The sequence below is a fragment of the Thalassophryne amazonica genome, chromosome 16 (genome assembly GCF_902500255.1).
Source record: "Thalassophryne amazonica chromosome 16, fThaAma1.1, whole genome shotgun sequence".
Classification (NCBI taxonomy): Eukaryota; Metazoa; Chordata; class Actinopteri; order Batrachoidiformes; family Batrachoididae; genus Thalassophryne; species Thalassophryne amazonica.
The window spans coordinates 20,256,778-20,271,057 of NC_047118.1; the positions used below are offsets into that span (position 1 = coordinate 20,256,778).

The window sequence follows — 14,280 nt, forward strand, 5'->3', positions numbered from 1 at the left end:
GAACACACCTGACCCCTCTGTTTGTACACTGAGTGTCCCTAGTGGATGAACCATCAACATGTCATAACTCCTTCATGCTTTGTGTGATTTGCTTAAAATTTTAACTGTGTGATGAGTGGTTGCCCCTGTATGCACATGCCCACATCTGGTCACAAGGGCACGCATTAGCCTGGGTAGGCGGTCGTGCGGAACGAGGGCCCGTATATGACTGCTTGCAGTCCTAGTTTGATTTGGGTTTATTTGCTATAATACTATTCAATATTTTCCGTGTTTCCTTTATATTGTTTTTATTATCGTTTAGTATTTTTCCAAAGTATGGTTTGTTTTTTTTTACAGTTCCGCATAATAGTTGTTATTTTTATAGTCCTTATATTTAACCTCTGCCTCTCTTGATTCACTTTTAATGAATTCTCTGTATAGCCTATTTTTCTTTTTACATGCCTTTTGAAGACCTTTTGTTATCCATGGGTTAGCTTTATAGTTATTATTTTTATTATACTGTATAACTGGACAATTTTTGTTATATATATTGAGAAATATGTTTTCAAATTCGGAATATGCTAAATTCGCATCTTGCTGATTGTAAATGGGATTCCAATCCTGTAAAAGTAAATCATTTTTTAAGGCAGTGATAGCTTCTTCAGATTGCAGGCGCTTGCAATATTGTTTTTTCTCAGTACATTTTTTATTAAACTTCAAATAAGTTACTATAAAAATTGGTAAATGGTCACTAATATCATTAATTAATAAGCCACTTAGTGTTTTGGTATCAATATCATTTGTAAATATATTATCAGTGAGAGTAGCTGAATGTGAAGTGATTCTTGAAGGCCTAGTAATTTTTGGATATAGATTTAGACTGTACATAGTGTTAATGAAACCTTCAGTTACTATATGCTGATGCGGGTTTAAGAGATCAATGTTTATATCTCCACAAACAAATACTCGCTTATTACCCATCTGTGAAAACAATTTCTCTGTCCAATTTGGAAATTTGTCAATTTTAGAGCCAGGAGCTCTATATATGCAGCTAATAATTATATTTTTGCCTTTTTTTCATACCTATTTCAGTTGTGATGGATTCCAAAAGATTTTCCACAGCCATTTGATCTTTAATTTTGTAGTTAATCCTTTTGTCAACATACAAAGTCACTCCTCTTCCTCTATTTCGTCTATTCAGATGATTAAATTCATAACCCTCCAGCTCATAGTTTGTGTCATCACCCTCTGTAAGCCATGTTTCAGTTATGACAATTATACTGACTGGTTGACAAAATTGTTTTAAATAGTCTTTGATACTCCCAAAATTTTTGTACAGACTCCTGCTATTAAAGTGGATTATTGACAATTTCCCATCACTTGAAATGCAGTTATTGTGTTGTTCCTCTGTATAATACTGACAGTTACTATCTATGAAGGAATACAAATGATTGTCTGGATCTATCTCATATTCCAGATCTTGTATATGATGCTCAGTATACTGAAAAGGTTGTAATTCCACATTCTCATAACCGTGCATGATCTCAGTTATACTATTACTGTTCAGAAGCACCGACGAATGGTCTGTATGTTTGTCAGTCATTATGAAAGTTGGTTGCGTTCACGTACCATGTTTTATTCATATTTTGTCAATTCCTCCATGCTTCTGATCAGCAACACTTTGGCTTCTTCTGGAGACCCGTTCAGTTTGATCAATACTTTACAGTTTGTAGTCCATGTGTTTTGAATTTTTTGTTGTTTTCTCAAGTATCTTGCCTTTTTTGTTATATCTGCGTTGTGTTTAGTGAGATGTTCATTTAAGTAAACATTGGATCCTTTAAGTTTATATCCTTATTTAAGCAGAGTTGTTTTGTCTTTCCTGTTAACAAACCTCATGATGACTGTAGGTTTGTCTGCTGAATTCTTTCTGGGTAACGGATGACATGCTTCAATAGTGTTTAAATCCATATCAATCCCCTTAGTTTGTAAAAAAGCAGCAACTTGTTGCTCTGTGGAGCGTTTGTCTTGTTCATCGGGCTCCCCCGTTACCAGAGGCTGCTGCCTGCGCATACGATCTGGGTCTGATGTAGAGCCCAGATACAACAACATCGTTCATTCGCCGGCACTGCTCCATCTCAGTCACCCTTCTTTCCAACGATGCGATCTGTTTGTCCTTCAGCTCAATAAGGCCTCGCAGGTCCTTAACTTCCTTCACTAGTGCCAGTATCTCCTTCTGCTGAGTTTTTACGGCACAAACCTCCTCTGTGAGAGTATCCAGAACCTTCTTAATATCCTCCAGATCCTCCTTCACGGGTGCTTTCTTTGGCCCCATTCTCACCTCTTAACAGCTGTTTGTTGTGCAACAGCTGTTAGCCGAAACTTACTTATTGCGTGCCTCACTGAGCACGTTTACATGACCATAAGAATCAGCTGACTGTAATAATCTGATCTGACGTGTTTACATGCACTTTGGTAAACAGACAAAAACTGGGCTTACATGGTTTCAGTTCATTAGTTGGATTTCATTGAAAGTGGAGAAACAAGAAAGGGCAGCTCCTGAACAAAAACCATAGACTGTATACAGAAAAAAGTGCTCTACCTCTCTGTCTGCGAGGACGTGCACAGAGTTGATATCCTTGCGTACAAAAACTGAGGAAATGTGGCATTCTTTGAGCAAACTCCGGTCAACTTCAATAAATATGAAACCGCACAGATCCCCCAAACATTTGCTCTTTAAAAGGCTGAAACACACAGAACCATTGAAGCACACTTTTTTTGGACACACAACGCTGAACCTTGTGATCTGATGAAGGATATTACGAGGCCCAACGTGACAACGGTCCATCCCGCTGTACCTCTGGAAATGTGAGTGCTGTTTGCTTTTACAAATGTAAAAGAACAAAATAAATTTAAAGGTTTATATGTACCAAACAAATCGGAGTATTGGGAAGAAATCCCAGTGTGTTAATCCGATTTCTCATAATTGTTTAACTGCCAATAATCAGCTAGCAACCGGATTTGTATCTGCATGTAAACGGAGCCAGTGTTTTTTCCTGGAGGAAGCGTTCAAGTGTTACAGATTACATTTCATTTGGGATTAGATGGCAGTGTTTCATTGTCTATGTTGGCACTGGTTTTTGGTACCTTTTACAGTGTACATCCTGTTTGTCAGATTATAAATAATCACACCAACAATTATTATAAAAAAAACAAAACAAAAAACAACCTTGATCTTACACATCTTTCTTTGTGTCACTCATGGCAGTTTATGTTGAGCTTAACTGCTTTTGTCTATTTGTTAGCAGCACTCGCAAGTTGTTGCTGTTGCACTACTATTCACTACAAATAGGAAATGGGTGTGGTGTTCTGAGAAAAAAAAAAAAAAAACACGATTTCCCAGGAATAGCTATTCCAGATTACTATACACACACACCATAAAATTCTCAAATGCATCTAGATATCAAAGTAGAACCACTTTAAATTTTACTATGATGTTGGATATTTTGTGTCTTAATGGATGTTATGAACTCAGCACAAATTTAGCAGCAGCATGCTGAGTATTTTTGCTCCACCTGGTGTGCACAGTGAATCAGCCCAGCTGTCTGGTTTGGAGAGTCATTACCAAATATTACTATGTGTTTATAATAAACCTTTGACGTTATTTTCAGACTGATGTTCATATGAAGGGTGACTGGCTTAAATTAGACGTTTGCTGTGATCGTTATTAATGTGCAAAGCTCAGAGTATGACACAAAGTAGGCTATTTGCATTTTGTCATACACTTTATGTAAATTCATCCATGGTTCTGTTATATTTAAGTTGAAAATGTGTATATTAACACTGCAAGGGCTTTATCTCTTGCAAACATGTAGCTTAGACACCAGAATGAAAACTACCTCTTCACAGTTAAAAGTTAAAGTGTTACCGTATCACTGTACTCTCACCGCTCTTTGCCACCCACATACTGTCCATTTCAGAAGGCGGTGAAGCCCGTGTCTTATAAAGAAAGAAAAAGGACTGTTTGTTTATGTAAGTTTGTCATGTTTAAATGACTGGAGAGTTCCAGAAATTGTGGTTTGTAATGTTGCTGTTTTAAATAAATGGTCTTGTATCTGTGTTGTGTCATTATTGCAGCTTTGTTTTTCTTCTGTGTTCATCACTGGGGCAGCATGGTGGTCTACTGGTTAGGACTGTTGCTTCACAGAAAGGTCATGGGATCGAGTCCCACCTGTAGCCTTTCTGTGTGTGAAGTTTGGATGTTCTCCCCGTGTTTGCGTGGGTTCCCTCGGGGTGCTCCAGCTTCCTCCCACATCCAAAGACGTGCCAGTTAGGTGGACTGGAAACTTTAAATTTTTGGTAGGTGTGCAGGTGAGAATGAGAACAGAGTGGCATCCTGTCCAGGGTGTGCCACTGCCACGCCTCGCCCTATGACTGCTGGGAGAGGCTTCAGTCCCCCCCGTGACCCTTTACCTCCACCAACCAAGTTGGGCGGAGGTTATGTTTTAACCCGTTTGTCTGTGAACAGCCTGTAACCCACAATTTTTCATATATCATTATGAAATTTTTACAGAGGATTCATATCATGACAGGCAAGGACTGATTCCGTTTTCAAGGTCAAAGTCAGGAAAAATCTTGGAGAATTGGAAAAAAATCCCTATCCTTTATCACTGAATGAATATTAAAAATTCATGGCTGTCAAAAAAGATTTTTCATATTTGAGAGTGTTACATAGAATATTATCCTTTATTGTCTTGATAAAGTTTGATCCGGTCTGATCTGGATTACAGATTTTCTAGCCATTTAAATTTAACACTGAAAACCCAATTAATGTATATTTGACATATCTTAAACATGCCCCAATCATACTCGTATTTGTACGTGAGGTGCAGACTGGCACTCACTAGCGTTTGATCCAGATACTGGCACTGTCAATGAATAGACTAAGTTTGATCTGCATTGCGGATTTTGTGGATATTTGATTTTAACATTGAAAAGACCCTTTGATCTACATTTTTGTATTATATTCTATCTTATGAAAAGCCACTTCTAACAGAACTTTGACCTTGAAATTTTTTTCCACGAAAAAAATTTGTGGAATTGGAAACTGGTGTTGGTGGAGATTTGCGCTCTGAGTGCAGTGCTCTAGTTGGAGTAAGGGCTTGAAGATGAGTGAGTGTTCACCAGTGCTACTCAATCAATCACTCTACTTCCAAGTTCGTACAAGAGAAGAGTTACTTGTACCAAGTACAATGGGATTTCTGTGCAGAGATTAAAACCATCACTGAGTGAATTATTCTCCTGTATGCTGCTTACATTACCACTTTAGAATGAACCATTTGATCGAGTGTTTGCTTTAGCAGAGTAAGTAAACAAGCTACAGCAAGTTGGTGTATAATAATGAATTATTTAATGAGTTTTTCAAGTTTAAACCAACTTGAACTTGGATGTAAAAAACAAAAACACTAAACTGCTAAAAAGTAGTACTAAAGACAAAAACCAGGACATTTAAAAAACATTTTTTGGATAAAATACTAAGGATTACAAGTCAGTTCAAACATTAACTACCTCTATACTGGGTACACAGCTCATTTAAATAAAATACTGCTACTGTTCTTATACCGCGAACGGTCACTGATGTGGTTCGGGTACCGATATTTCAAGTGATCTTTCTGCAGGCTTTTCTCCAACCACCTCGCGATTTCTGTGTGCCATTAGATGGTGGTTGAGGTTCACTTTTTGTGTGAAAGTCTTTCCACATTTGAAACAATTGAACGGTCGCTCTCCGGTGTGAATACGTAGGTGACACTTCAAATTCCCCTTCTGGGTGAACCCTTTCCCACACAAGTTGCAGCTGTAGGGTTTCTCGCCCGTGTGGACCACGTAGTGAATCCTCAGCGCAGAGGGATTTGCAAAGGTCTTCCCGCACAGCTCGCAAGACTTGCTGACTCGCACAGGAGGAACCGGTGGTATGCAGGTGTGTGTGTTTAGTTCGTCCCTGTGGGGGAAGTGCTGCTTACAGATGTTGCAGTAGGTGGATTTGTGCGATTTCATGTGGTGCGTTAACGTGCCCTTGTGGAAGAAGGTCCTGCTGCATACTTTACATGTGAATTTGTTGTTTGTGTTGCTGGTGCTGTGTAAATGAAGCATATTAAAATGCCTGCGTGCGTCTTTTTCCTGATGAGTGTTGTGTTTGGACTGCACCGGTAACTTCTGCACGTTTTGACTTGGTCCAGCTGCAGCTACTTTTGGTTCCTGCTGACTTTCTTGTACAAACTGTACATCATCATCCTCATCCTCGTCCTCATCATCTTCGATTGGGATGATGTGGCTGCTGTATGCCTCGGCTGCGTCGCTGACGGTCACCAACTGCACAGAGGGGTCTTGAAGGCCATCTGCAGTAGCAACCTGTTGCTCCTCCTGGTCAAACGACATGCTGCAAGTGCTACCTTCCATTGTGTAAGCGTCGGACAGCTGCTCCGGCTCCTGTGCTATGCATTCATCATCTGTCGCATACAAAAAGGGGAGATGAGAAACAGTAAAACGGTGTGTAAAGCTACTAAACCTGCAGCATGTCTCGCCTCATGCCAAACTTGTGTCTTACCTTCTGTGTTAAGCGCTTCCTGCTGGCAATTGCTAGCTTCCTCCTCATAATCCTCCTCTTTGACCTCAGTTACAGTAATATGATCAGAAATCATCGCCATGGACTGAAAAGTCAAAATACACAACAGTAGTTGGTTGTATACAATAATGTGGGAGCACAGCTTGAAACGCAGGCTTTGTTTATAACCTTACTGTACATAGACTACAGGCTTTTTTTTTGATAAGACAAATTTTAGATGCAAATTTATGTGGATTACCACATTTTGACACGCACAATCAAATTACAGTGTATCATGGCAGTCAGGTGACCTACGTGCAGCCACGATCTTCACAACAGAGACTCCAGCTGCCGATTTCTGACCCGATCTTCCCATTCCAACAATTGTGATGGCTCTAAAGATAATCTTATCAGATATTCCTGCCGTGTGTGGTGTGTTTAGAGTGTTCTAGTCTGCTCGGAAGGACGTCGGCATGGCTCAGACCTCAAATCGTGAATATTCAACATGCTGGATTGTCTTGGCCCGATGTCCCAGCGTGTGGTGTGTACCCGAGCACAAACAAGCACGCAGCCTGTTGAATATGACATGTAGCCAATCAGAAAGTGAGGTGACGGACACACGCAGGGGAATCCAAAACTGTTTCTCCGAAGTCACGTTTGATCTCAAGAAGTTTTGCGAGATTTCCCAACCGACCTGGAAATGGTCCTGAGTGAAATCTGTTCATGCGTGGTGTGTTGTCTTTACCATGTGACTGCACACCACACACTGTATGACCAAAACTGTTATATCTATAATTTTTTTTAAATCGCCACGTGTGGGGTTTCTCACCTATTGAAAACCTACCGACAATTTTAAGATCTTGCTGTGTGAACCAGGCATTACACATTGTGGCTTGGCGTCCCCGGCTGGCAGTAACTGAAGCATTCATGTACAATTCAACACTCATAGTCCCAAAAATGATGCACACGTGCACAGAACAAGCACAACGCCATATGACTCAAAAGTTCACAGGGTGGAGAAACCTACGATTATGCACATAAATTTCTGAATCAGGTGGACAGGTTATAATAAACAATACTCAACAATACTATAATGTCTATATATAATGGGAAGTTTAAATTGTCCGTAGGCATGTGGGTGTGAATTTGTTTGTTTGTTTCTATCTGGCCCTGCAACAGACAGACGTCCTGTCCAGGGTGTACCCCGCCTCACGCTCTATGACGGCTGGGACAGGCTCCAGCTCTCCATTACTCCTAAATGGAGTAAGCGGTAGAAGATGAGTGAGAGTGTATTTTATTTTATTGTATGGTTGCTTTTATTCCTGTGAATTTTCTTTATTGATTTTACTGTAGAACACTGGTCACCTTTTGGTTGCTGTAAAGGGTTATACAACCCCTGGCAAAAATTATGGAATCACCGGCCTTGGAGGATGTTCATTCACTTGTTTAATTTTGTAGAAAAAAAAAAAAAGCAGATCACAGACATGACACAAAACTAAAGTCATTTCAAATGGCAACTTTCTGGCTTTAAGAAACACTATAAGAAATCAGGAAAAAAAAATTGTGGCAGTCAGTAACGGTTACTTTTTTAGACCAAGCAGAGGGGAAAAAAAATGGAATCACTCAATTCTGAGGAAAAAATTTTGGAATCATGAAAAACAAAAGAACGCTCCAACACATCACTAGTATTTTGTTGCACCACCTCTGGCTTTTATAACAGCTTGCAGTCTCTGAGGCATGGACTTAATGAGTGACAAACAGTATTCTTCATCAATGTGGCTCCAACTTTCTCATGATTGCTGTTGCCAGATGAGCTTTGCAGGTTGGAGCCTTGTCATGGACCATTTTCTTCAACATCCACCAAAGATTTTCAATTGGATTAAGATCCGGACTATTTGCAGGCTGTGACATTGACCCTATGTGTCTTTTTGCAAGGAATGTTTTCACAGTTTTTGCTCTATGGCAAGATGCATTATCATCTTGAAAAATGATTTCATCATCCCCAAACATCCTTTCAATTGATGGAATAAGAAAAGTGTCCAAAATATCAACGTAAACTTGTGCATTTATTGATGATGTAATGACAGCCATCTCCCCAGTGCCTTTACCTGACATGCAGCCCCATATCATCAATGACTATGGAAATTTACATGTTCTCTTCAGGCAGTCATCTTTATAAATCTCATTGGAACGGCACCAAACAAAAGTTCCAGCATCATCACCTTGCCCAATGCAGATTCGAGATTCATCGCTGAATATGACTTTCATCCAGTCATCCACAGTCCACGACTGCTTTTCCTTAGCCCATTGTAACCTTGTTTTTTTCTGTTTAGGTGTTAATGATGGCTTTCGTTTAGCTTTTCTGTATGTAAATCCCATTTCTTTTAGGCGGTTTCTTACAGTTCAGTCACAGACGTTGACTCCAGTTTCCTCCCATTCGTTCCTCATTTGTTTTGTTGTGCATTTTCGATTTTTGAGACACATTGCTTTAAGTTTTCTGTCTTGACGCTTTGATGTCTTCCTTGGTCTACCAGTATGTTTGCCTTTAACAACCTTCCCATGTTGTTTGTATTTGGTCCAGAGTTTAGACACAGCTGACTGTGAACAACCAACATCTTTTGCAACGTTACATGAAGATTTACCCTCTTTTAAGAGTTTGATAATCCTCTCCTTTGTTTCAATTGACATCTCTCGTATTGGACCCATGATTCATGTCAGTCAACTTGGTGCAACAGCTCTCCAAGGTGTGATCACTCCTTCTTAGATGCAGACTAACGAGCAGATCTGATTTGATGCAGGTGTTAGTTTTGGGGATGAAAATTTACAGGGTGATTCCATAATTTATTCCTCAGAATTGAGTGAGTCCATATTGTTTCCCTCTGCTTGCTCTAAAAAAGTAACCGTTACTGACTGCCACAATTTTTTTTTTCCTGATTTCTTATAGTGTTTCTTAAAGCCAGAAAGTTGCCATTTGAAATGACTTTAGTTTTGTGTCATGTCTGTGATCTTTTTTTTTTACAAAATTAAACAACTGAATGAACATCCTCCGAGGCCGGTGATTCCATAATTATTGCCAGGGGTTGTATAAATACATGTGGATTGGTTGACATACCATGTCCAATGTTTGAAGTGGCTCTGTTGTAAAAATCCTGACTGATAGGTGAACAAATGTTATCAGTGTGAGGAAACCTCATATATGCATGTGCATATCAATTTTTCGAGTGAATTGGAAAAGTAGTATTGAAAGAAAAACATGACTGATGACAAATGCTTATAAGGTGCTTTAGACTAGGTTTTGTAAATCTAAACCAAATCTAAAGCACCTTATAAACATCAGACCAGAACCACTCCTAATTCCTGGGAGTGAAGCGCTATGAATACTTTCTGGATCCACCGTAAATACCATGAATCTCTCAGTCTGGTTCAGTACACATAACTACAATCATGAGAAAGACTGCTCACTTGACAGCTGTCCAGAAGACACTAACTGGCACCCTCCATGAGGAGGACAAGCCACATAAGGTCATTGCTGATTGGGCTGACTGTTCATCAAGTGCTGGAAAGTTGACTAGAAGGGAAAAGTGTGGTAGAAAAAGAGACACAAGCAACAGGGATGGCGGTAACATTGAAAAAATGGTCAAAGAGAGCCAATTCAAGAACTTGGGGGACATTCAGAAGTTGTGGACTGGGGCTGGAGTCAGTGCATCAACAGCCACCTCGCACAGATGTGTCCAGAAACTTTGCTAATTTACGCTGCAATATGCCACGCTACAGACACTAAAAACATTTAGAAAAATATATTTCCTAAATTCTGGTACACAGGGAATAGCAATACAGGTGTTGAGATTTGAGAACATTCACTTTCAACATTGGCTTTTTTACTCTATATTTCAAAGTAGAGACAGGAAGCATGGCCAAAAGTGGATCATTTTAAAAATTGTCTAAAGTTGTTTAGAGCTTTTTATGGAGTGAAAAAATGTTATGGGTCCAAGTTTTTATGATTGTTCTTCACTTCTGGAAAGTTTCATTGAAATTGGTGATTGTCATCCAGCCAACTTCTCTTTTTCTGCATGATTTTCTCTGACTCAGCTCATTAACATGAACATCGTTTTAACAAAAAATAGCCAGTACTTCTGGGGATTAAAAAGAAAAATTCCTAGCAGATTTTTTTGGATGTCAACAAACTATATGAACTAACTGTGACTTTAATTAACTTGCAAACTGTACTTTAGAGAAAATAGTTTCATCACAAGCTATGAACTGTTTCATGTACATGTTAATTTATATTTTATAATAACCCTCATGGGGGGTGCCTAAACAGTCACTATACGGGCTTTAAACATAATTACACACAGTAAACTCCAGGATCTATACTTGTTTTTGTTTTCTCCGCTCTGTTTACTGCACACAGCAAAAATTCGCAACACCTGCATTGTTTTAAGTTTTAAGAGAACAATTTTTGTGTATCTGTTCACAGCTAAATGAATGCAGGCATGACAAGAGAACTAAGTCATGCGTGCAATGATTTATGCAACCCTGAAATAGAGAATATTATAGATTCTAGTTAATCTCTTTGGCTCCCCCCCCACTTCCAAAATTGGGGGCACCGCAGCAGATTTGAGATGGATCTGCATGTTGATCTGACTAGCGGAACTCCACATTACATGGGGAATGGGCAGGGGTGGTCTTGAAACATGCACACTAACCATTTGGCCACCTCTCCTGCAGAGAATGTTATATATTCTAAAGCAGAATAATAAAGCATAACAAACATGCACTGCCTGACCAGTTTAGTATTACGACACAGATATAGGCATTTGCAATCTAACGCCATCATGGTGAATTACTGTTGCATCGTTAACTACCACAATAAGTCAGACAGAGAGACGGACCTGCATTACTACAGACTGCCGAAGGCTATAAGGAATCAGGGCGAATCTTGTGAAAAACTCAGCGAAGAAAGGAGACTTTTATGGTGAGCACAAGTGCAACAAAATTTATATGGGAAAAACCTGGACAACATCTGTGCATGCTGTGCATTTTGGTATGTTACAGCCTGATTTCAAAATAGAGTAAATTAATAGTAAATTATTTTTTTTCCCTCAAAATGCTACTCACAACACTCCATTATGAAAACATGAAAAGTTTTTAATTTTTTTTTGACATTTTTTGCAAATTTATTAAAAATAAAAACTAAGAAATCACATATACATAAGTATTTACACCCTTTGCTCAATACTTTGTTGATGCACCTTTGGCAGCAATTACACCTTCAAGTATTTTTGAATATGATGCCACAAGCTTGGTGCACCTATCTTTGGGCAGTTTTGCCCATTCCTCTTTGCAGCACCTCTCAAGCTCCATCAAGGTGGATGGGGAGCGTCAGTGCACAGCCCTTCAGGTGTGTGCCTTTCCAAATCAACTGAATTTTCTCCAGGTAGACTCTAATTAAGCTGTAGAAACATTTCAAGGATGATCAGTGGAAACAGGATGCACCTGAGCTCAATTTTGAGCTTCATGGCAAAGGCTGTGATTTCTAAGTTTATTTTTAATAAATTTGCAAAAATCTAAAATAAATAAATAAAAATATCGTTTTCACACTGTCATTATGGGGTATTGTGTGTAAAATTTTGAGAAAAAAAAAAAAAAAGGATTTCAACCATTTTGGAATAAGGCTGTAACATAACAAAATGTGAAAAATTGAAGCACTGTGAATACTTTCCAGATCCATTGTATTTTAAATAGATGTAAAATGACCATTAAAGGAAGGAAAAAAGACAGAAGTACAGCTTAACAGATCAGTCTCACTACATGTAGGTTCGACTGTCTACACATAGCCAGCCTACCTTCAGCTCGTCAGGCATTTGTCACCTGCAACCTGTGGCATTTTTTTTCTTGGACCCAGCCACAAAGAAACTGGTTATACATATGTAGTATATGTAGTTTTTCCTTGGGTGAAAACAATAAATAACTCAAGACATCCATGTATGTAACACTAGGCAGTGAACTCTCACTCTCCAACCATGCAGATGAGGGTATTTTGTATGGATCTTCGCCAATTAATTTAGTCTTCATCTTGTATTGCGACCATGCTTCACTGCTTAGGCCATCTCTGCATCGCACGACTATCTCACGAAATTTTGCAAAGATTTTTGCAAATGTTTGCCATTTGACAGAGTAGAACATGGGTTTCTGCAATCTCTTGTTTACTTGACAGGGCCTCTGAGATATCCAAATATCCCAATGTCACCGACTGAATGGTCCCCTCTAAAAATTGGTCTGCCCTGCCTTTCACTGTGCCTTCACTGCGCAAGCGTATGAGAGGGACACTCAGTCTGACTCTCTACATCCAAAACAATCAAAGGGAATAATGTGATTACTAACCACCAGATGACAAATTAAAACCTCGTAAATCATTTTAAAGTCAGTATAAGTAGAAATAAGGCCATTTTAAGCAGAAATGAGACGATAATCAGTGAATCGCTACTGACTCAGACGTGCTGCTGTGGTGCTCTGCTCGGTCCCCTGTCTTTTATGAAATAATGCTGAATTTATGTGGAAATGATTGTTGTAAAAAAGCTTACATATCTGTTACTGAGATAGATGATGACTGGGGTGCAGTTTTAAGCAGAAACAAGGAGATAATTGGTGAATCACTGCTGATGCTCAGAAATGACGCATGCACAGTGAAGGCAGGGCAGACTGATTTTTAGGGGGGGACCGTTCAGTCAGCGACACCGGTCGCGCCCATAGAAAAATAAAAAGAGTATTTGTGTGGGCAAAATGTCATGGAGGAGAAACTGACAGGGGGTAAAGTGTTTCGGAACCACTCAAAGTGTGACCCCAATCGCTGTTATTGCAATAAAAACATATCTAATTACAATGTTATTACAAGCACATTTTGACTTTCGCTTCAGCTCCCCTGTGGTGATGCACAGCAGCAAAATGACAAATCCGGTTACTGTCCAAAATACTTGAGAGTAACTGCCTGCTGTGTTAAGTGTTCTCTCACTTTTTCGGAGGACTGTGGGGAGAATGTGACTCTGTCCAGGCTGTACGGGTCTCTGTCCTTCCACAAAGTCATGCACCAGTCATTCCCAAAGATACCCTCTATGGTCGGAGGCCCGGACTCTGAGGGGTGTAAAAAATTTAAATAAAATAAAACTAATAATAAAAAAAACTCAAAACAGACACACACACACACACAACGTGAGCTACGTGAAAAATATATCCCCTGCAGGGAACCGCTAGTACCGTTCGTATCGGCGGATCCTCCGGTTTGTACACCGACGGTGCGATAACTTTTACACAGCTTGGGGGCGTCGCTCCTTACAACAGTCAGCTCACACTCCAAACTGTTGACTTTTTCTTTCAAGGCCGAATTAGCCAGCAGCAGGCGGGACAGTTCCAAGCGCAGCTCGGCCGAGTCCTCGTCCACCAGCTTGCACACCTGGCTGAGCGCAGACCTGGCCACGGTGTCCATGATGGAGGAGAGCTGAGCGTGAAAAGAAAGGCGGCTCGCCATCGCTCCCACATCCACTCCGGCAGCTGCGCAAAACAGAAAACACCTACAGCAGGCGGAGCTCAAAAAGCGCAGCTGACAGCTAGCAGACAAATGAGACACACATTAGCGCCTCTTCTTTTTTTTTTTTTCTTTTTTTTTAAATGTAGGTTACCAGTTCCTTCCCGAAGCTAACTTGTTG

At 39.8% G+C, this 14,280-nt stretch overlaps 1 protein-coding gene across 1 annotated transcript; it reads right to left on the minus strand.

Moving 5' to 3' along the window:
• Positions 1–5,369: 5,369 nt before the first annotated feature.
• Positions 5,370–14,263, minus strand: LOC117528482 (zinc finger protein 510-like). The gene is made up of 4 exons (XM_034191117.1): positions 13,832–14,263; positions 13,590–13,708; positions 6,581–6,683; positions 5,370–6,482 (listed from the first exon to the last, which is right to left on the minus strand). The coding sequence occupies exons 1-4, from the start codon at positions 14,100–14,102 to the stop codon at positions 5,608–5,610; spliced, it is 1,368 nt and encodes a 455-aa protein (XP_034047008.1). The 5' UTR covers positions 14,103–14,263; the 3' UTR covers positions 5,370–5,607.
• Positions 14,264–14,280: the final 17 nt, after the last annotated feature.

What these genes read in the sequence shown, in the direction of transcription:
- LOC117528482 (XM_034191117.1), bottom strand. Translation starts at nt 14,102, where the DNA reads ATGGCGAGCCGCCTTTCTTTTCACGCTCAGCTCTCCTCCATCATGGAC. An exon ending in AGGATCCGCCGATACGAACG is followed by an intron (nt 13,709 to 13,831) that starts GTACTAGCGGTT and finishes TACACCCCTCAG; the next exon opens with AGTCCGGGCCTCCGACCATA. An exon ending in GGAAGCGCTTAACACAGAAG is followed by an intron (nt 6,483 to 6,580) that starts GTAAGACACAAG and finishes TGTATGCGACAG; the next exon opens with ATGATGAATGCATAGCACAG.